General features: G+C 56.7%; 1 protein-coding gene across 1 annotated transcript; it reads left to right on the forward strand.

The window, feature by feature from the left end:
* The first annotated feature begins 5,474 nt into the window (after positions 1–5,474).
* KDELR2 (KDEL endoplasmic reticulum protein retention receptor 2) lies at positions 5,475–17,641 on the forward strand. The gene is made up of 5 exons (XM_045826330.1): positions 5,475–5,698; positions 12,257–12,357; positions 14,945–15,103; positions 16,159–16,411; positions 17,457–17,641. The coding sequence occupies exons 1-5, from the start codon at positions 5,608–5,610 to the stop codon at positions 17,489–17,491; spliced, it is 639 nt and encodes a 212-aa protein (XP_045682286.1). The 5' UTR covers positions 5,475–5,607; the 3' UTR covers positions 17,492–17,641.
* The last annotated feature ends 3,583 nt before the right edge of the window (positions 17,642–21,224 follow it).

Raw genomic sequence — 21,224 nt, forward strand, 5'->3', positions numbered from 1 at the left:
GTGGCCACTTGGAAGTGGGGAGTCTGGGAGTGGGGTGGGGGTCCTCAGGGTGGGGGCCGGGAGGACGGAGAGATGCTAGGTGGTGAATGGACAGTGAGTGGGATGGGCGGAGCGGTGGTCCCTGGAACAGGTCCCGTTGAGTAAGGCTTAGGGGCACATGACAGGATCTAGGACATATTGGGAAACCCCAGAGGCTTCCACGTGTGCGTCCGGAGCCCCAGGGGACAGAGGAGACAGGGACCTGGACACGGGGGCGGGGAGGGGGCAGGAGAAGCTGTGGGCGGGGAAGGCGTGTTGACTTCTTTCATCCTGTCCAGCCTCCAGCGGGCAACTCCTGGCATCAGGCAGTTTCTTGTTGCTTTGTTACCTCTCCCCTCACCTTCCTTCCAGGGAATTCTGAGCGGGGCTCTAAGCCCGTCTGTTGGATTCTTTCCCTCCCACTGGGTTCAAACCGCCCATGTTTCTCCTATTCTTGCCAGTCCCTCACAAGCCCCTCCTTGAGGCCATGTTTTTTGGTGTGTTTTTTGTTTTTGTTTTATTTTGTTTTGGCTCTCCACTCATAGCCACCATATAGAAGTGTCTAAACGAAAACGCATAATCCCAGGGTGGGGAAGCACATACCCAGACGTGGCCAGTGGCGTACGTTTCTGCCCAGCAGCTCGGGCTGGATAACGTCCACACGTTTCCACAGCCCGTGTGATCGCCGGAGGTGACAGGCTCCGCCAGGCTGTGAGCAGGTGTGACCCCGCAGCCCGGGTACCCCTGTGTGGCATTTTCCCGCAAATTAGAAACACCTGGTAGATCCATCCAGCCCCGTGCCCGGGAGCACGGGTCGGCAAGCTGGGCGCTAGCTAGATTCTTTCCCCTAACAGGCCTTCTGTTGGTTATCCATTTGCTGCACAATGCCATGGAACAAACCCTCCCAAAACTCAGTTGCTTAAAACGGCAGCCACTTACTGCTCGTGAGTCTGTGGGCCCCCAGGCAGTTTTGCTCTGAGCTGGGCTCGGTGCACTCACTTGAGCACCTGCGGCCCCGTGGGAGTCAGCGAGGCTGCAATGCTCACCACGCAGGGCTGTCTCCCGAGCCTGGGGCCTTGGCTGGGGCGGCTGGGAAGGTTTCACATGGTCTCCCGTCCTCCGGCCCAGCTCCGGGATGGTTCGCCGCAAAGGCGCGGAGGAGCCCGGGTGGCCTAAGGGCGGAATTGGCAAACCGTCCCTTCCATCCCAGTCTGCTGTCAGAGCAAGTGACAACACCAGCCTGGGATCCAGGGGAAGGGAAATGCATTCCGCTCTCGAGGGGAGATGCTGCAAAATCATGCTGCAGAGGATCCAGGGGTGGGTGAGAATTAGGGCCGTTTTTGCAATCAGTATACTACATGCCCCCTCGGCCAGGCACCAGGTACAGATCCCAGCCTCCTTAAACTCCTCCGTGTCCCTGGTCCTGCCTGGACCCAGCCCGGCTCTGGCTACCTATACTCCTGTTTCCTCCAGCTGGCATGCTTCTCGCTCTCTCTAACCTGGTCACCCATGAGTCAGCTGACCCCTCTCCAGATACACTCAGTCCAGTGGGCAGCCCTGGCCTGTGCCTGGTGAGAAACCAGTGGCCCTTCTGCTGGGGAAGCCCCCTGGTTTCCCTCTGGGAAATTATCCCTCCCCTATTTCCACACCCTGGAGTGGTACCTACTGGATAAGGATGGTCTTGTGATTCTGGCTGGGTGGCTCAGGGACATTGCAAGACTCAAGTTAGAACTGTTTGGAAAGGGAGGCTTCCTCTCTTTTGGATGAATTGCTGGGCATACAGAGGGTAGAATGCTGCCCAGACCACCCCCGAGAGCGTGCCTGCCTGGGTGTAAAGCCAATACAGGAGGGCAGAACAGAGATTGCTCTGTGCACCCCTTTTTCCCTGGATCCAACCTTACCTGAAGCAGGTTTCTGGATTTGTTCGTTTCCAAGCCAATTTTTAAATTTTATTATTACTTTTTGCTTAGGCTGGTTTGAATGGGTTTCTGTCTCTTGCAACACTAAGAGGGTTGAGTAAACCCACCCATCAACAAATGGTTATAGATGTTCAGCCTTTTAACTTTCTCAGTGAACTCTCTTCATTCATAAATGCATTCGCCAGTACCTTTTGACTGCCTCCTCTGTGCCAGGAATGATGCTGGGTGCAAACATCTTAGGGGTCAGCCTCTCTGCGTCTGATTTCCTAGGAGGTTGTATGTCGTGGGTTTCACAGCTGAGTCGGTGCAAAGCCCTGAATGTGCGTGTGTGCACCCCACCCGCCACCGCCTCCTTGCTGTCTCCCAGGAATGCTAACCCAATGCCACAGCCTGGTTACACACCGCCTTTCCCGGTCACATCGGTCCCTGGTTGCGAGGTGGTGTGCTCCAGGTTGTCACACACTTCATCTCATTGTACTTCCACAACGCCCCCCCCCCGCCCCCCCGGGTTTTGTTATCTCCTTTTTACAAATAAAAAGTCTGACACTCAGGAAGGTTATGAAAACTTGGGTCCGTCTACACCCAGAGCCCATCCGCTGAGCGGGAGTGTCGTCTTTGTTTTGTTTAGCATCATTTCCATGCTTTTTAATTTTAATACTACTATTCCAAGGGCCACAGGTGCTAGTGACTTCAACATGAAAGCCCTCACCTCCCTCCTTACCACTCGCTGTTCCTGCTCAGACCACCGTGACAAAATGCCGCAGAGCGGGTGGCTTAAAAAACAGGGGTCTATGTTCTCCTTGTTCTGGAGGCTGGGAGTCCAAGGTCAGGGTGGGGGCAGGCTTGGTTTTTCCTGAGGCTGCTCTCCAGGGCGCGCGGACGGCCACCTACTCACAGAGCCCTCCCGGGGCCTTCCCTCTGTGTGTGTGCATCCCTGTGTCTCTTCCTCCTCTTAGGAGGACGCCGATATTATCGGGGTAGGGCCTCACCCATAGGACCTCATTCAACCTTAATTACCGCCTTAAAGTCCCCGGCTCCAAACGCAGCCACCTTCTGAGGTATTGGGGGTTAGGACTTCGACACAGGACTTCGGGGAGGGGACCCAGTTCGGTCCATCACGCTTCCTTATCAGGTGCCAGGGGTAGGACGGTCCCAGTCTGAAGCAGGCTTCAGAGGTCCCTGGGTTGAGCTGACGGGAGAAAGGATTCCACCGAGTGGGACTTTCTCCCCTTCCCCATCTGCGATGCCTCCGTGCCTGCCCCCCATCTTCGTCCCGCACTGTCCAGGCCCCCGCCTCACCCCAGCTCACAGCACTCCTGCCTCCCTGAGCTCCCAGGCATCTCCGTGTGCCCGCGGCCACGACTCCCCCTCCACTGGCTCTTCCCTGTCCCCCGCAAACACCCCTCCTGCCACCTCTGAGGACAGTTTAGACCTCAGTGGCTGGTGCCCTTTAGAGCCAGATTTTTTTTTAATTTAAAGATTTTATTTATTTTTTGAGAGGGAAGGGAGAGAGAAAGAGAGAGAGAAACATCCATGTGCGGTTGCTGGGGGTCATGGCCTGCAACCCAGGCATGTGCCCTGACTGGGAATCGAACCTGCGACATTTTGGTTCGCAGCCCGAGTTCAATCCACTGAGCTATGCCAGCCAGGGCTTAGAGGCAGATTTTCAGGCTGTTGTCCACACCGGCTGCCTCTGCATCCTCACCATCCAGTCACCTCTCAGCACATGGCAGCGCCTGGCTTTGCCTCTCATCGCCCCCCCGAAGCTGACACGGCCTCTGACAGGAAGCTACAAGGAGGACCTGTTGCCCTTATCTTAACTGACCTTCATTAAAGCAGCTCTGGGCGCTGTTTACCCTCCCTTGGCAAATTCTCACACACCCAGGCTTTAGTTACCGGGTGTCTACTCACCGATAACCCTGTCACCCAGCAACTGGATTTCCCATGGGCCCGGCTCTTTCTAGACCTTGCACACCGCGAGTGCTCAATAACTGCCCATTGAGTCAGAGCGAATGACATCCAGGTAGGGGCCTCCCAAGCTGCTCCAGAGAATTACTGTCCCCTTTCTATGAAACGGTTTGGCCACCTGTATCCAGACCCTTAAAACCAGGGGTGCAAAGTAAGAGTCTGCAGGGGCCAGATGAACAGCGCAAAAGTAGGATGTGGGCGAGGCCAGGAAACAGTGACACAAGGACAAGGCTGTCAGGTGACTGACACTGGTTGGGGGGGACGGGGGAGAGACAATGGGGAGGGCTGGGCTCGGAGTCGCTGGAGGGGGGATGCCGTCTGCAGGGGGAGCCTCTAATCCCTCCAGTCACGGACTTGCGCGTCACTCGGGGTGCTGCCCGATCTTCAGACCTCCTCAAAGGAAGCCAGGTGTCCGGAGTTTTGCTTACTTACTTACTTATTTATTTTTAGAGAGAGGGGAAGGGAGAGAGAAAGAGCCAGAGAAACATTGATCCGTTTGTCTCGCAGACCCCCCAGTGGTGGGGGAGTGGGGGTGGGAGCTGGCCTGCCACCCAGGCTTGTGTCCTGACCAGGAATAGAATAGAACCGGCGACCTTTCCGTTCGAGAGATGCTGCCTATCCCACTGAGCCACGCCAGCCTGGGCCAGATTTTTATTTTAAGTGTCCCGATGAAATGTGGGCAACCAATTCAAAACTTAAAACAAGGTGCTCAGTTCTGAACCAAAGAAAACATTTCTGCGAGCCAGGGGGAGCCCAGCTTGGGTTTACAACCCCTGAAATAAAACATTTGCGTCACTTGCTGCATTCATTCTACCCTGGGGTAGGAGGGACCCCCTGAAAAGGGTCGTGATGCATTTTCAGCGTTAGTTAGCAGGGGAGCTGTGCTGGGGGCCAGGTGGCGGTTCTGGATGGAAGGGTGCGGACGACTTACTTCGAAGATGCCCTTTGTTTTAGGAAAACCGCCCTGAACGGGCCCTTTAGTGACCGGAAGGCAGGAACCACCCAGTTTTCTGTGGGGAGCCTGTGAAGTCACCCTGAAGCCAAGTGCTGTTCCTCGGAACGAGGGGTTCAGGATTCCGTGTGTCAGCTCCATTCCGTTGGTACTTTCCTGTGATTTACCCTCTCATCCCACAGAACTGTTCACTCTTCCACCTACTTTTGCGCTCTTTCCCAAAGGGAATCACCAGCACGATAGAATCTTCAGACCCTCTCATAAGCCGCATCCTCCCGGACACCCCTAATACAGATCTTATCTTGAAAGATGCCATCACGGATTAATTTTTATTTGTTTCCTACATTTTTTTTCATACAGTAAACCTGTAGAGCTCTTAAGATTAGTGGAAGGGAAAAACTCGTTCACAAGGGAGTGTTATCTCAAAAATTAAAGGAAATCGCTGGCACTCAAGAAGCCGGAAACTCCGCAGGGGGAAGTTGGAGGGGAGTCGGGGTCCTCCGGAGGAAGCCCGGGGAAAAGGGCTCCACGCTCGGCCGGCGTTCGGGCGCGCCCCCTTTAAGGGGCGGGGTCTGGGCGGGGCCTGGCGGCGGCCTGCTTTCCCAGGCTGCCCCGCGCGCGCGCCGGCAGTTTGGCCACGTCCCCGGCCACGTCGCGCCCGCTCTCGCCATCTTCGTCGCTTCCTTTTAGTGGTCGCCGCCTTCGCCTAAGCCGCCGAGCCCCGGGGCAGCCGCGCCGACCGCCGCCGCCATGAACATCTTCCGGCTGACCGGGGACTTGTCCCACCTGGCGGCCATCGTCATCCTGCTGCTGAAAATCTGGAAGACGCGCTCCTGCGCCGGTGAGCGGCGGGCCGGGGCCCGGCTGCGGGACCCGGTTGTGCGGAGGGACCCGCCGACCGCGGCCGCTCAGCTGCCTGCAGGCCTGCACGGTCCGACACGCCCCCCGGCGGCTGCGCGGGCGGCGGGACCCAGGGGGCCTGCGACCCGTCCGGGTGGGCTCTCAGGCCGGGGCGAGATGTCGCGGTCCTGGGCCCCGCTCCGCACTCGGTCGGCTCCCGAACTTGAGCGGTCGGAGAGCGGAAGGCCCCGACCCGACAGCGGGGAGCCCTGTTCTGCCTGAAAAGTTGGGATGGCGGCACGGGATGGGGGCTCGGGCAGGCGCGCCCGCCGCCCTGGGCTTCGGTGGGCGTCTCACCGCGGGCCTGAGCTCGGGCCTGGGCCGGGGCCCGGGTGAGGGTCGGGAGGTGCGAGGACCCTGCGAATCAATGGGACGGGCGGGAGGAGGAGGCGACGGACCCGCTGCCAACTCCGCCTGACGTGGCAGCCAGGCCCGTGCGAGTGCGGTAGGTGGGGCGGGGATGCGGAGAGGTCACCTCGCTCCGATCCCTACCCATTTGAGGACTGGCCCCTTAGGTTAGGGTCAGGCCTGGCCTTCGAGTTCTGAGGGCTCTGCTCCGAGCTCTCGGGTCCAGGATCACGCCTGCTATGGGAGATGGTGTGGGGAGGTCTCTCAAGAACTTCCTGGGGACAGTTAATGCTGTTTTGTGAAACCCACTCGTTTGTCGAGCTCCGAGTGCCTCCATCTAATAACGGGTTTTCTGAAACCTGCGGCGCCCGCAGGACCCCGCGGAGGTCTCCTGTGGTCTCCTGGAACCCCTCGCTCCACGTCACCAGTGAGTTGGCGACTCCCTCCCCGGGAGTACCCATTCCATGCCTGCAGTGCTGGGAGGCGGTGAGAGGAGTCTTGCTGCGGTGGAGTTTTACATTTTATTAACCCTCAAACTTTCAGAGCAGCGTCTTTTTGGTTCTCGGGCCAGCGCTCAATCCAGTGAACCATACCAGCCAGGGCTTCAGAATGGAAACTTTTTAAAAATGCTTCCTTAAACTTATTTTTGGTGCCATGGCCAGAGTGAAATAACTTTTGATGAATTTGAGAACTTAGTTTTTGCGGAGGCAGTCAAGGATGGAGTCCTAAAGGACCCGGGTGGCAGAGATTCCATTTACCTGGTTGATTTCTAAAAACTCCCACGTCTAAAGTAGCAGCACATCTTTGACCGCTGTCCTCAGGCCTCACCCCTCTCCCCGGAGCGCAGCTGAGCTCCAGGAAGTAAGCAAAAACAAAAAAGACCTTTGAGCAATCAAAATGGGTGTTACAAAGTCCAGGGTCTGAACCAGTGTGTCAGGCTTGAAGGTGATCTCTCAGCGTGTCCGTAGTTCAGAGTCGTTCAGTTGTGTGATTTCTGGTGGCAGCAGAGCGATCGCAGCGGTTGCCATAGCTGACATTTAAGTGCTTGCTGTGTACTAGGTAGTGAGCTAAGTGCCTTGTACGGCTCCTTCCACGGAGTCCTTAAGATGACCTCGTGAGGAGGGTGCCACTGTTCCCATCCTGTGGACGAGGGCGCCGAGTCTGCGGAGGGCGAGAACACCGTGGGAGAGCCGGGGTCGAAACGGGGGCGGTCGGTGACTTGCAGTTAGGGGTTCTGAAGAAGTATCTGTCTATTCTGTCCTGAGTAACTTCAGTTTAAACATCTGATGCCAGACCAGTCGTTCAGGTCTTTTTTGTTGTACTCGGAAGATGTTTTTCTTCCCCCCAGCTTTATTGAGATGTAATTGACGTGCAACATTGTATTTGTTTTATGTGTGCAGCTGTAATGATTTGATATGTGTGTGTTTTGCAAAATAATTATCGTACTAAGTTTAGTTAACATCTGTCACCACAGGCAGGTAAATGTTTTCCCTTGTGATGAGAACTTTTAAGGTCTGCCGTCTTAGCGACTTTCAAACGTGCAGAACCGCTACTGCTGTCACTGCCGCATCCCCGGGCCTGCCTGCCTTTATGACTGGGGTTCATGCCTTCAGGACACCGCCACCCGTTTTGTCCCCCTCCCCGACGGGGAACGTTACTTGTGATCTTCATTTCTGCTCCATCATTTTCGGATGCGCCTCTTCGTCTTCTTGCGTGTGTGTCTGGGAGCCCCGCCGCTGCCAGGTTGTGAGGTTGGAGCGCGGCGTCTCCTGAACGTGCATCTGAAGTAAGGTGTTGGGGGGAAGTTGGGGCAACCCCAGACAGAAAATTCCTTAAAAAATTTTTTTTAATTTAACCTTTGTTGAGTCTTTTTGCCTATTACCATTTAGTCCTCTTATACCCCCCTCCCCCCTGCAATCACCACACCGTTGTCCATGAGTCCTTTTTCTCGTTTAGTTTGTTTTTTAATACTGTTTTCATTTGGGAGATTGAGGAGCATTTAGGAAAATATAAAACGCTCCGACCAAAGGAATTAGTAAGGTAAGTCGGTGAATTAAGCTCGTGTGTGTTTGCCCAGTATTCCTGGGGTCAGTCTGCAGTTGCAGGACGTCGGGAAACGGTTCTCACTGTCAGACTCAGGGGCATTTGGTTCGTACCCTGGAGATTTCCTGGCCTTTCAAAAGTCAACATCACCAAGGTTATTTATTCAGAATTAAATGTTAAATTTGACTAGCTGGTTTGTTTTTCCATCCTAAATTACAAAAGTTGTTTAGAGACTTTTGAAAGAGCCAGAATTTGATACGAGTTTCTCAGATAACTGGAACAGGAGACACGGATATCCCGGTTGTGCTTCTCACTCTGGAGGTGCCCGCGTTGGGGTTCACGTGGGGGTCTGGCACCCGCTGTGAACACGCCCGCAGCTGCAGACCCGCAGGGCTTCCACCTGGCAGGTGAGGGGCGAGGCCGGCCGGCGAGGAAGTGGGAGCTGGCGTTCCTGACAGTCTCGCTCGGGAACGGCCGCCTGACGGGACCAGTTCGAGAGTGGGGCCGGGGAGCTGGCCTTGGTCTAGCCCCGTCTGTGTTGGCGTTGTCCTGTGCCTGTGCCTGCCGTTGTCGACACAGAGGGCACCCGAGTGAAATGTGAGGTTCTCACATTCCTGAACGACCGTCACAGCTGGGTCCACAGGGCGCTCGAGCCGTCACCCCATCCCTGCCCCACGCGCTGCGCAGCCTCGGAAGAGCAAGGCCGGTCTGTAGGTGAAGGGCTCGGGCCGCGTTTCCCGTGGGCCGAGAGCCACTAACAGTGCCACTAACAGTGTCTGTTGTACTGAAACCGCAGTGGGATCCGTCCTCTCCGAGTCCGCCCCGCCCCCCGTGTTGCCTAGATCGTTGTTGTGCGGGTTGTGGACTTTGTCCTGCCACGCGTGCCCGGGGCGCGCTGTGTCCCTGCATGTCTCACGATTGCCCGTCTTATTTCTGAAGGAAATGGAAAACACCTAGTCTTTTGTTGTCATCGAGCACTTCCGGAAGCTTTCGAGTCACATTCCCAGCCTCCCTCTTTGTAGCAGCTGTCATCTCTGGTCCCTGAGTGCCAGCCTCTCAAGGGTTCATTGCTCTCAGACGTTTAGTGACCACCCACTGTGTGCAAGGCACTGGGGACACAATTCGGAGCAGCAGCTTGTAGGCATCCAAGTTTCTGCTCTCAAGAAAGCTGCAATTTACTTGAAATAGTAAAATATATATATATATACACACACACACACAAAAATACATATATGTATATATATAAAGATTTTAAAAATAGGGCATTAAACCGTGTCAGCAGTCAGCCCTGTGACTGTGAGGCGGCAGGAAGGGCCCGGACAGGCTCCCTGGCGGCCCAGCCGGCGGCGTGTGAGAGCCCTCCAAGCAGGGGCTACGGCTGTGCTGCCCGGCACAGACGCTGGCCCGAGTGTGGCCCACACCCTGCTCCGGGATGGGCGCGGCAACCAGCCGCGGTGGGACGCCTCCCAGGTTAACTGACGCAGAACACCATCCAGGTTAAAAAAACAAGGAACTGAGAGAAACAGTCGGCAGTATAGTGGCGTGACAAAGGGTTCATATCCATAATAAGATAGTCCTACAAATAAAATTTTTTTAAGAAACCTGGAAAAATGGACGGAGTTGCCGGTTCCCAGAGGAATGACAGAGCGCTGCGTGGTCGTGGGACAGGACGAGCTAGCAAAGGGGCTTCGGAGAGGCCTGGGAGCTCGCGCTCAAAACGCAGGTGGGAAGGGCCTTAAAGGGTCTGTTTGCCTGTTGTTCCGTCTAGTTTAGCCCAGTTGGAATGTTTAATGGAAGAGCACGGAATACGCTGCAGTGAGTGTTCTTGAGAGCCGGTAGCCTTGACACGCTTGGGTCTCAGAACAAGAAGGAATGGATGACAGGAGCCCCCCTGGCTTCCCGGCAGGCCTCCCTCCAGGAAGGAGGTTCTCGCCCCTGCCCCTGTGTCTTCAGCGGGGACTCCTGCCTTCCCGCGGAGACAGGACAGCTCTCCTGTTTAAAGGGAAGAGCTGCTACTTGCTTATCAGGATCCCAGGCCAGGAGGAACAAGGTAGCACCGGGTGCGCGCCCTCGGATGCCAGCATGGCGGTTCCTGGGTGGATTCTGCCCCACGGGACAAGCTCCAGGACACACGCTGCCTGTCCCCGCCCTCTGCCCCGTGCTCTGCTCCCGCGGCTCTCCCACCGTCGCTGGCAGTGAATTAGGGCGAAGCCCGGAGCACACCGCCTGTTGCAGTCTGAGACACAGTGTGACTTAGGAACTCTTCGGAAGTATTGCCCCAAAATACCACAAAAGGAGAAATTACCCCGTGACATAAAAATAAAATGAATTCCATTTTCTTTTGCCCATTTGTTCATTCATTCAGCAGATACTTCCTTAGCCCTGCTGAGTGTCAGGCCCAGTGCTCAGCACAGATGACATCAAATGGAGTAAGGCAGGTCCCGGCCTTTGGAGACCCCGTGTCTAGTGGGGGGTGGGGGGAGACAGCAACTCGCTTACCCCCTGTGTTCTCTGAGCACGGTCCTAGCAGCCGTGGCCGCAGCTGGCGTGAGGCCGTTCCCGTTGCAGAATGAACAGCAGTGAGGGGTGGGTCTCCCTAGGCGACTTTCCAGAGGAGGTGACGTGTGACTTGGGTGGCAAAGGGGCGTGGCAGCAGTGCCCCGGCAGAACCTGGTGTTTAGTGTAGGGACGCAGGAAGTGAGGACAGGATGTCAGACCTGCCTGGCTGTCCAGGTTCCGCTGGAATAGACCCTTTGCACAACGTTTGCCCATATGTACACTGTGGGTTTTTTAGTTAAAATATTGGAAAGAACCAAATAGGCAATTAACTGAAAATTCTCTCTCAAGGCTCCAGCAGACGTCACATGTGACCCACGGGCCCCCGTCCTCCCCCCTCCGGCCCTGTCTCCTCTCCTGTTGTCTGTGCCCCAGCAGCCTCTTCGGTTCTCCCCTGGGACGGGGGTCCTTGGCAGGAAAGGAGAGGTCTTCCTTTCTGGAAGCAAAAACAGCAGCGTACTGTCCGCATCTCCACCCTTAGCCCTTGCGGTTGGTTACCATTACTGATGGGTCCGGGTTCGGTTTCCGCTCGGGTGTTTTTGTGAGCAGGCTTGAACTGCAGGTAGCCAGACACGGGGAGTAACATCCTTAGAGCCAGGTGTTTAGCTTCAACAGGCTGCAAAACTGCTCTGTAAAATATTATTATTTGAAATGTGGTTTTGGGGGTGCAGTGACATAGCTGCTAAAAACACGCTTAAATAAGTCTGGTGGCGTGAGGCTCCCGGTGTCGACGAGGGTGGGCGGCTTCCGGCCTGCAGGGAGGCCCGGGTTCCTTAGCATGTTCGCTCGGCCTCCGGCAGCTGGAACCCCGAGTGCTTGGCCTTCCGCAGGAGTATCTGGCCAGAGGCAGGTGTGGGAAAGGCCCGGTGCGCACCGTGTGACCGAGACGGCCTCTGCCGAGTCCGGATGCGCCGCCACGGTGCTCTGGGGGTGGGTCGGTGGGTGGAGGTGGGGACACGTTCGAGGGGAGGGGAAGAGCCTGCGGCTTTCGAAGACGGCTGTGCAGGGGCAAGGCAGGCCGTGCGGTGAGTCTTAAGAGGTGGAATTTTGAAAAGTCGTCACATGTCCAAGTAAATGCTGCTGTCGCAAAAACTCACTTTGGAGGCCGTACCAGGGGCTGCTGCTCGGACCCCTTCTGAGCAGGGTCCCCATCTCAGCCGTTGGGAGTCCCGTGCGGTCCTCGGGTCTGTCGCCATCGGCTTTTGCTTCCTGACGGAGAGAAAGGTGCCTCAGTGACAGCACTAGTGACGGCAGAGCCCCCCCCCCCGGAGGGACATCCCTGAGAAGCGAATGTTCTTTGGAGCAGCGCACAGCCTGGCGTGTTGGCTCCGGCAGAGTCGGGTCACTTCGCAGGAGTCACCCCGAGCCTCCCCAGAGGAGCGTGTGCGGGGACGTTCAGGGAAAGAAGAACGGACACTCGTGTGCGGAGTCAGCCCCGCGGCAGCCTTTGACCCCGGGCGGGCACCCCTTTCCCCACGCCGCGCCTGCACAGTGTTGTCGGCAGGGATCGGAGCTCTTCACGCCGTTCTGACGCTTTCCGCTGTCTCCGCAGGCATCTCCGGGAAGAGCCAGCTCCTCTTTGCACTGGTCTTCACAACTCGTTACCTGGATCTGTTTACTTCGTTTATTTCGCTGTACAACACGTCTATGAAGGTAGGTGCGGCTTCCAGTGGAATACAGTTCGCGCGTAAGTCGCAGGCCTGTGGAAACTTACCATTGAGGGTATTTTTTCCATTTCAGAGCAATATCTTTTTAATTAAATGCTTTGCACTTAGAAACGTTTTAACCTTAAGCTCCTTGAATATGACATACTTGAACGCTCTTGATGACCCTGTAAGAAAGAGAGGTAACCGTGAGTTTTCAAGCAGTGAGTGGGAAATCGCAGACTCCTGGTCCGGGACGAGGAGCGAAAGCCGGTCCCTCGCTCCACGCCGCCTTCTGCTGCCGAGGGGCTGTGGTCAGGTCCACGCCTCTCCCACCGGTCCGTGTGCCTTAGACCCCCGCTGCGTGTGCATTCCTCTCGCCAAGCTCAGACGCGTCTGTGCCATCATTTACCGGGCACGTGTTTTAAACCTGTGATTTATCCTCCGCGTCAGATCCACGGTGCCTTTGGTGTCCGTGCATTTTCCCGAGCCCACGTTAAAACAGACATGTAACTGTTCAAGTACGGAGTGTCCACATACACCTAACATCCCGTGTGGCTCCTGGTGGGACACGCCCCGCGCCTAGAGGAGCCTCAGTTTTGCCACACGGCTCCGAGGGCCCACGGAGCGGGCGCTTCCCCGGCACCGGGGCGGGGCGGAAAGCAAGCAGAGGTCGGTCTGCTGGGGGAGAGCAGTCGTCCCACGGCCGGCCGGACGGACGGCTGCGGTTTGGGGTGGGCGCCGGGAGGGAGACGACAGTGCGGGTCCGGGGCGAGTGTTTGAAGGAGTCTGGTTCTCGCCTTCGTTCACGCTTCAGCTGCCCAGCGAGCTCGTGGGTGGAGCGCGGGCGCTTGGTTATCGGCGCAGCCAAGGCGGTGGTGTTCGCGCCGAAGCCCGCCGCGTGGCATTTCAGACGGCTCCCCCACACGTGGTGCCCAGAGGTGTTTCCGTGCGCCCGGGTCAGAGCAGGCAGAGCAGCGCGGGAGCCTGCTGCCTGGAATCGTTACGCTCCCATCAGCGGGCGACAGGAGCCTCGTCATCAGGAAGTTGGCTTAAAACGGCCCGCGTCGCCGCTTGTCCAGGCAGGTTGAAGCTGCAGGCCTTAGGGTGTGGGCCAGAAGCCCTCCCCCCCCGGCAGGTGGCTGGCTTTCGGAGCATTCCTTCTGCTTGGTCCTGGTTTCCAAGCACACCCGAAAAGTCAGGGGTGCGAGTCGAGTTGTACACACTCAGCTTTCTACTGTCCCGCCAAGCCATGGCGGGAGGAGAAGGGGCTCTGTCCCCTGCGGCTGCTGAGCCTCGTGGACGTGGTCCGGGCAGGCCACGGGCTGGCTGCCGTGCGCCTTGGCCACCGTGGGGGACTCTGTGTGCATTGGTTTTGTATGCTATTTTATTCATGTGCGTGTGTACCTGTATTTATGTGTGGCGAGAACTCTGACAGTATCAGATACCACTCTTGATTTTTTTGGTAGTTTTTTGGTGTGTGGATGGGTATGAGCAACAATTTTTATACCTTTTGACTATTGGCAGATATCATTCACGAGGCGCCAGGGACAGTGTGGTGTCTGTGTTTGCGTCGAAGTGTGTGAGGGCTCGATGACCGCTCCGTTGTCCTAGGCTGTTCGCCCAAACGCCGCCCAGCTGGGTGTTGGGAGACACTTGTCCTAGAAAGTCGCGCCAGCAGGGCGGCGGGTGGCCCGGTTGTCTGGGTTCCCGGGCCAACCTGCTCCTGGGTTCCTGGGCCTCAGACTCTGCAGTCTGAGAACCCGCACAGCTTCCGAAGGTCAGGCTCGGCCTCGGGGTCAGACGAATTGGCGGCGCTGGCCTCTCCGGTGGGCAAGGTCACGGCAGGTCACGGCAGCCCCTGGCAGCTCTGCTGTGCGGCTGAAGTCACTCCTGTTGCAGGCAGCGGCGTTTTACACTTACTTCCTTTTCACTTACTTTCAGGTTTGCTCTTGTTAAATTACCGGACAGAGTTTCATAGCAGCTACCTGAGCGTTCAGTGTTAAAGCAACATAATTTAAGTGAAGACCATCACTGCACAGTTTAACGGGAGTTGCGCTGTTTTATCTCAGAGAGCCTTGAGCACCACCGCGGTGCTGGAAGGGAGGACCTTGGTTTTGGACTGCATCGAACTTTGCATTCTTTTTTTCCCCTTACGCAGCATTCTAATAATTTAAAGTGAGATTAAAAATACTGTCTTTGGCAGTTTCTTATGAATTTAGACTTACATTTAAGATACGACCTGGGACCCGACTCCTAGGTGTTCACCAAGAGAAGTGAAAGGCCACACGACAGCCCGCACACAGCGCTTGTGGCAGCATCGGTCAGGCTGGGAACGGCCGGTGCCACCGGGGGCGCGGGCGGGCTCTGCCGCTGCCCCTGCCCCGCACCGCAGGGGCCGCTCGTTTTGCTCACGCACCAGCCACGGGGTGGGGGTGGGGGCTCGGGTGTAGGCAGCCGACTGAAGGAAGCTGGCCTGCCAGTCCACGGGCTGTGTGGTTCCGTTCACGCGGCGTATGTGCATGGACGCTGCGGAAAGCCGGGGGGTGGGAGCACTGGGAGGCGCTGATGGCCTGGTGGTGTTCCCTTGCCCGCAGCTTATCTACATCGCCTGCTCCTACGCCACGGTGTACCTGATCTACATGAAGTTCAAGGCGACGTACGACGGCAACCACGACACCTTCCGGGTGGAGTTTCTGGTGGTCCCTGTGGGAGGCCTCTCGTTCCTCGTCAACCACGACTTCTCTCCTCTCGAGGTCCGTAAAGCGGTTTTTCGGTGGACACGTCCGGTCCCCTGGGGAGATAGGCCTGTCGCAGGTAGCGTGGGGTTGCTCTGCCCGGGTGTCTGTTTTGGTTCCGGTTGGCAGGCCTCTGGTGCAGCGCAGACTGTTGGTGTATCGGGGGCAGGAGTCACGCCCCCCGGTGTTTGGGTGTCTGCCGTCAGGCTGTCGCCTGACTGACTCCTCTGCAGTGCGAACCTGGCTTCCTTGGCCCCAGACGCGCCCCAGCCTGTCTGAGGGTTTGATGAGCGTGATCCCCAGCTCTGTCTCCCCTTGACGGGCAGGTGTTGCACGCTGAGGCCGTGCCTGTGACCCCGGGAGCGGCTCTGCTGCCACACCCCTCAGCTCTAGGAAACGTAGTTTGCGTGGTGCCCCGGCACTGTGCGGGGCGCAGCCGCTCCTCCGTGCCGGGCCCTCCCTCCGCACCCTGGGGCTCAGTGCCCGCGCTGCTGTCGGTCCTCTGGGGGCGCTCTGAGTGCCTGGGCCTTTACAGCACTCCAGGGGCCACCTGTGAGCCCCTCTGTCCTCAGCGTGAATGGAGTTTGGGCAGAGTTTGCATAGTTACAACTCTGACTTCTTACCCCTTTCCTTTAACCACATCAAAAATGCCTAAAGAGTAGGAAGAATAGACGATTTGGATGGTCTGGACAGGAGAGCGGCTGGTGAGGGAAGTTAGCAGTGAGGGAGCGGGGGAGCCTGGTTGTCAGAGTGGTCGCCCTGGCGGAAAGCGGCGTTGACTCGGGTCCCTGGGTCCAGGCTGGGACACGCTTCCCCGGGGGGAACGTCGCACACGCAGACCCCAGAGGTCTGTGCAGGGAAGGAGGCGGAGGTGCCCCGGTGACCCAGCCTGGCACCCGGAACGTGCACCTCGGGAACGCAGCTGAAGGGTCTGCGCCTCTCGACGGTGCTCAGCTCCTCCGGCCCGGGCGCGGGCGCCCGGCCCCTGCTCGCGGCGCCACCCCGTGGCGCAGCAGGGGCGTTTGCTGTGACCCGCGTGGGCCCGGCTGCTGACCGAGCCCGTGCGCCCGCAGATTCTGTGGACCTTCTCCATCTACCTGGAGTCGGTGGCCATCCTGCCGCAGCTCTTCATGATCAGCAAGACCGGGGAGGCGGAGACCATCACCACGCACTACCTGTTCTTCCTGGGCCTCTACCGCGCGCTCTATCTCGTCAACTGGATCTGGCGCTTCTACTTCGAGGGCTTCTTCGACCTCATCGCCGTGGTGGCCGGCGTGGTGCAGACCATCCTGTACTGCGACTTCTTCTACTTGTACATCACGAAAGGTAGGCGGCCGCCCGCCGGCCCTGTTCCCGAGGCCCGCGCGCTCCTGCTCCGGCTCCCGCTCCGTGGGGCGGGACCAGCCATGGGAAACCATCTCAGCGAGCGCTGGGTTCGGTTCTGGGTCAGGTTCTCTGTCTGTTCTTTGGCTGTGGCGGTGCTGTTTCTGCAGTGGCGTGTCTTCATGGTAAAAAGTCCACTTAGAACTAGTAATTCCACAGACAGCCCCCTGAAGTCCTGCCCCTCAGAGACCACTGGTCATGTTTCTGTAAATGTGACTCCAGGCCTCTCCCCATGCACGTGAGCGGGTACGTGATTGACTGCTTTCCCCACGGACGGTCTTTCACGTCCGTCACTGGAAACCTCCGCGGTTCCAGCAGCCGCAGTGTTTGTTACACGTACCCCCGCAGTGCGCCCGCCCCGCCCCGCCCCGCCCGTGCACATTCGGGCCACCACCGCGTCCTGCCGCTCGGGAGACCTGGCACTTCCGTCGGCGTCCCTGTGTGCGCGCGTCGTCACGTCGGCGTGAGCGTGGAACGCGTGACCTGCCCAGAGCCCCGGGGCCAGCGGTGGGCCCGGCTCGGGAGGAGCGTGTGTTTGTGCGCACGCACCGGGGTTCCGGCCGCAGCCCTCGGGGCGCAGGAGCCCCCGAGCCGCAGCTGTGCGCCCCGGGCTGGAGCCGCAGAGCCGCGGCTGCTACAGTGAAGTCCTGAGAGCGGACTTGCCAGCTCCGGGGCACGCGTGTCCTCTGGCCTCTTCTTTAATATCCAGGCTGTGTGGACCTCTGTGCGTAGGGACGGTCCGTTTGCTGTGTATTGATTAGGGGAGAACGTCACGAAAACAGATGGCTGCTACAACTTAGCGATAATTTCAGTCACGTTTGTGTTTCCATTGACACCCGAATCCAATGGCTGTTGGTTGCCGGAAGCTCATGTCCTTGCCCTTACCCGCCCTGTGGTGTGCTGAGTGTGGCGGGCCTCGGGGGTGGGGGGAGGAGACCGGAGCCCGCCTGTGCCGTGACCTCTCGCTCTCCCTTCTCTCCGGCCCCAGTACTCAAGGGGAAGAAGCTCAGCCTGCCAGCGTAAGTGCCAAAGCCCGTCCCCAGCATCTGTCCTCCGGGGTGCTCGGCCAGACTTCCGACCGCAGCGAAGGCACGAGATGCGCGACACGGGAAACCGAAACTCGGCTCTTGCGTTGCAGCCAGATGCCCGCGGCTGCGTGAGAGCCCGGAGAAGAAGACCCAGAGGTTTCTGTTTGATGCATCTTGCCTTATCTTTTTTTATTACTATGTACAAAGATTTTTTTACACAAAGAAACTTAATGCTGTATTAATAAATTCAGTGTGTAGCTTCAATTGGGGTAGTTCCAAAAGTGATGATTTTGTGAGAAATTGTGCAAACTTTTTTTTTAATTCCTTGAAATTGTTGAAATGTCTGTGATGAAATTGTATTCCTTGACATTTGGTAGATTATATATTCACCCATCTACCGAACTTGCATTCCACTATATTTATTTTTAGCCAAAAGATGAGTCATGCTCGTTTGAAATCTGAAACACTATGGGCAGCCTGGTGTGTCTGTTCACATTTCTGCCCTCGGATGTGGACACCCTCCCTCGGACCCGCGACACTACGTTTGAGGCTGGTAGAGGTGACGTGCAAGTACTTCGGTGGTTGTTACCAAGCATTTTAAGGTTCTGAGTGCAGACAGGGTCTCATTTAAGAGTCACCAAGGGTGCCTGCCTGCTGCCCTGCTAACAAGCGTCCCTTTGAGACCCCCCAGGGGTGTCAAAGGGCTCAGTGGGTGGGCGGGGCTCTGGCTGCTTGCCGTGCGGCGTGGGAGGCGAGGGACACTGGTGGTGATTCTGGATCCGGGACTCGGCTCCCCTGAGGACTGGGACACAAGTGCTCCCCCGTCACTCTGGTCTGCAGTTCTCGAAGACGACACAGCCATGGCCGGCTCAGGTTCAAACAGTTTTTCAAATTACTCTTGGGACAGAACTGATTTGCATATTTTTAAATTGGCAGAACCAATCACCATTCCTCATATTCTTACTTTTTTTTGTTGTTTTTTTGTTTTGTTTTTACTGAGCTCTTGCATGATTTATCTTGTGTTACCACCTTAATAAACGTTTTATTAAACATAAAATAAACTGTCTCTTTTTCATGAATTAGGCTTTTGGAACATCCTGTGGCAGGATGATTTTTTGTTTGTTTGCTTTTCATTTGGCAACCAAAGCTCTATACAGGGCTGAAAACAATTGTCTGTGTTTTATGGGAAAATTGGAATTTTTCCCTCTGATTTTGCTATTAGATTGATTTGCCACGTTTTTTGATGTATGCAAAAGTGCGTGAACGCACCCTAACGGTCAAGGTGTTGGACACTGACGGGGCTCACTACAAGCGGGGCGCAGCGGGCTCACCTGCCGCACCGAAGGAGGGAGCTGGCTGGGTCTTTTACCCAGTGTGTCTCTCACGTCTCTCTCCGTTGGCTGTGCGGCTGCATGGCTTAACCTCCCGTCTCTCCCTCTCTCCTTCTGCCTCCGCCCTCCCCTCGAGGCTTTGCTTTTGTGGATCCGTGTCTCTTTCCAGCGTCCTCGTCTTGCTTTAGCTCCTGTTTCCATCCTCCCCAGAAGATTCCGAGAGCCTCGAGGAGGGGAGGAACGCTCCCATAAGTGGAGCAGACTGCTTGCCGCCCAGACTGGGGACCGGGTGGGGGACCCCACAAGTTTTTGTGCACGTAACCCAGACACCAGCGGGGCCGGTTCACGGGGCAGCACGGCGCACAGAGCTCGGGTCCGGGAGCTCAGCACGCCGCCAGGTTTCTGAAATACCTGCCTTCTCTGGTCATTCTGCCCAAGTGAAAATAGAATTGGCTGCAATGTGACCACCACCCTGTGCCAACCAGGGTGGCGTCTCAATAGGCTGCCTGAGCCGTGGCGTGGGACCTCGGCGTCCTCACACACACCAGAAATGGGCCTGCCACGGAGGCCTGGCCCGACGCCCCTAATGCAGCCCCGTTTCAGAGTAACTCCCCGAATAAAGCTGTCAGGTAACTAAGATTTTCTGTTGAGCTGTTTTATTTACGTGGATTTTCTTTAATGTAAGCGCGGAGAGAGAGAGAAAGCATAGTTAGTACACTGCTCGCCGCGCGATCAGTGAGAAGCTGCTGGCTGCCCACGAACCCCGGTACGTCCCCTGCCCAGCTCCATCACGTTCAGAATGGCGTTTCCTGCCTTTTTGCAGCCTGGTCAGGAGAGAAAGGAGAGAAATGGTGGGGCAGGGGGCATGGGGGGCATTCAGGGAGTGCAGGTAGGAGGTCTTGCAAGAAGATCCCGCCGCTCCAACCACTCCACTAGGAGGAACCAGAACCCAGGGAAGGTCAAGCAATGGTTTCGTTTCAATTGGAAGTGATTGGTGGGAGCCCTGAGGAAGAAAAGAGTCTTGGCTCCCCACACTCCAGTTCTGTGACCCTGGACCTCACGTGTGTCCTGTCCCCCCTCAGATGGCGGGGTCTCCTGCCGGGCGGTTTCTGTGAGGTGGCGATGAGCCCGTGTGGGCGAAGCTCAGGACGCAGCGTCATGCCCACGATGTGCCCAGCACCAACGGGGCCTCCATTTCCCCTCCTTGTGTGCTCAGCTTGGGACAGCTGCCTCAGAAGCTGGCGGGACCAGCTGTGGCCCACTTGATGGCCCTGGGCAGCTGTGTCGTTGTTGGGGGACCAATGCATCTATAGAAATACACTGGGTGCCTTCCCGGCCGCCCATCCCAGGGAGGTCAGAGTAGGGCCGGTTGCACTGGGACTCCAGGTGGGGGTTTTCCGTGTGCCTCGCCCTCTAGTGGCTAAGTGTGGAGTTCCCAAGGAACTTGAGCTCTCTCTGCTCAGCTCAGTACTTGCCGCCCCGGCCCCGCCCCCCAGCCCCGCCTTTCTGGGTTAGCCTTTGCAGCGAAGGTGCTGTCGGTGTTTCTCCTGCAGTTTTGAAGCAATCCCCTCATATCCCTTCAGTTTGAAAGCAACTTGAGGCACCATATAGCACTATTCCTTTTCAGCAATGACCAGGGTACTTTCTTATCACACCCGAATACTCCAGGTCTCTACTCCCAGCTTTGCCTCGGGCACGTCAAAGGGGAGGTCTCTAGGCAAACACAACACTCACTACAGGACACTTTCCTCCATTACTGAAACAATGGACACACAGACCCTACCGGTATTTACTTACTACTTACAAGGTTTCTAAGACAATCAATGGTTCTGTAACAGGGAAGCTGGTGTGCCCTGAAACCAAAAAAGTGACTTGTTAAAGTTCTGAAAACTGAAGATCTCAGGACTGTAAAGAATGCTCAGAAAAGCCAGGACCCAGCGCCGGGCTAAAACTGCCCACCGCCAATGACCTACACAATCACAGGAAACTTAAATGCAAGGGTGCTCGTTTTACTTGGGGCACAGACACTTACTCAAAGAAAATCAAGTCCTCAGGGGAGAGAAAGAGGAGCAGATGAATCAGTTGGGAAAATGAAAGGGTAAAGATCAGTGCCAGAAAGGTCTCTGAAGAATACTTACCATTGTTTGCAAATAAATAGGGAAATTAACCCAAAACAACAGCAGAAAAGGACACCTAAGATGATTGCCCCCCAAAACACAAGACAGCAAACACAGCAGACTGCTACCCATTGTTAAATCTAGACGGTAGGCCCTTCAGTGTCCCATGCCTCTGTCTGAAAATTTTCATCACTGAAAAAATAGTCATGACGGGTCACTGGCCTTTTCAAGAGCTGTGCTTGGACTTGGGTTTTCATCTCAGGAAAAAAGCACGAAACAC

The sequence above is a fragment of the Phyllostomus hastatus genome, unplaced genomic scaffold (assembly GCF_019186645.2).
Source record: "Phyllostomus hastatus isolate PE091 unplaced genomic scaffold, TTU_PhHast_1.1 phas_contig_150, whole genome shotgun sequence".
Lineage (NCBI taxonomy): Eukaryota > Metazoa > Chordata > Mammalia > Chiroptera > Phyllostomidae > Phyllostomus > Phyllostomus hastatus.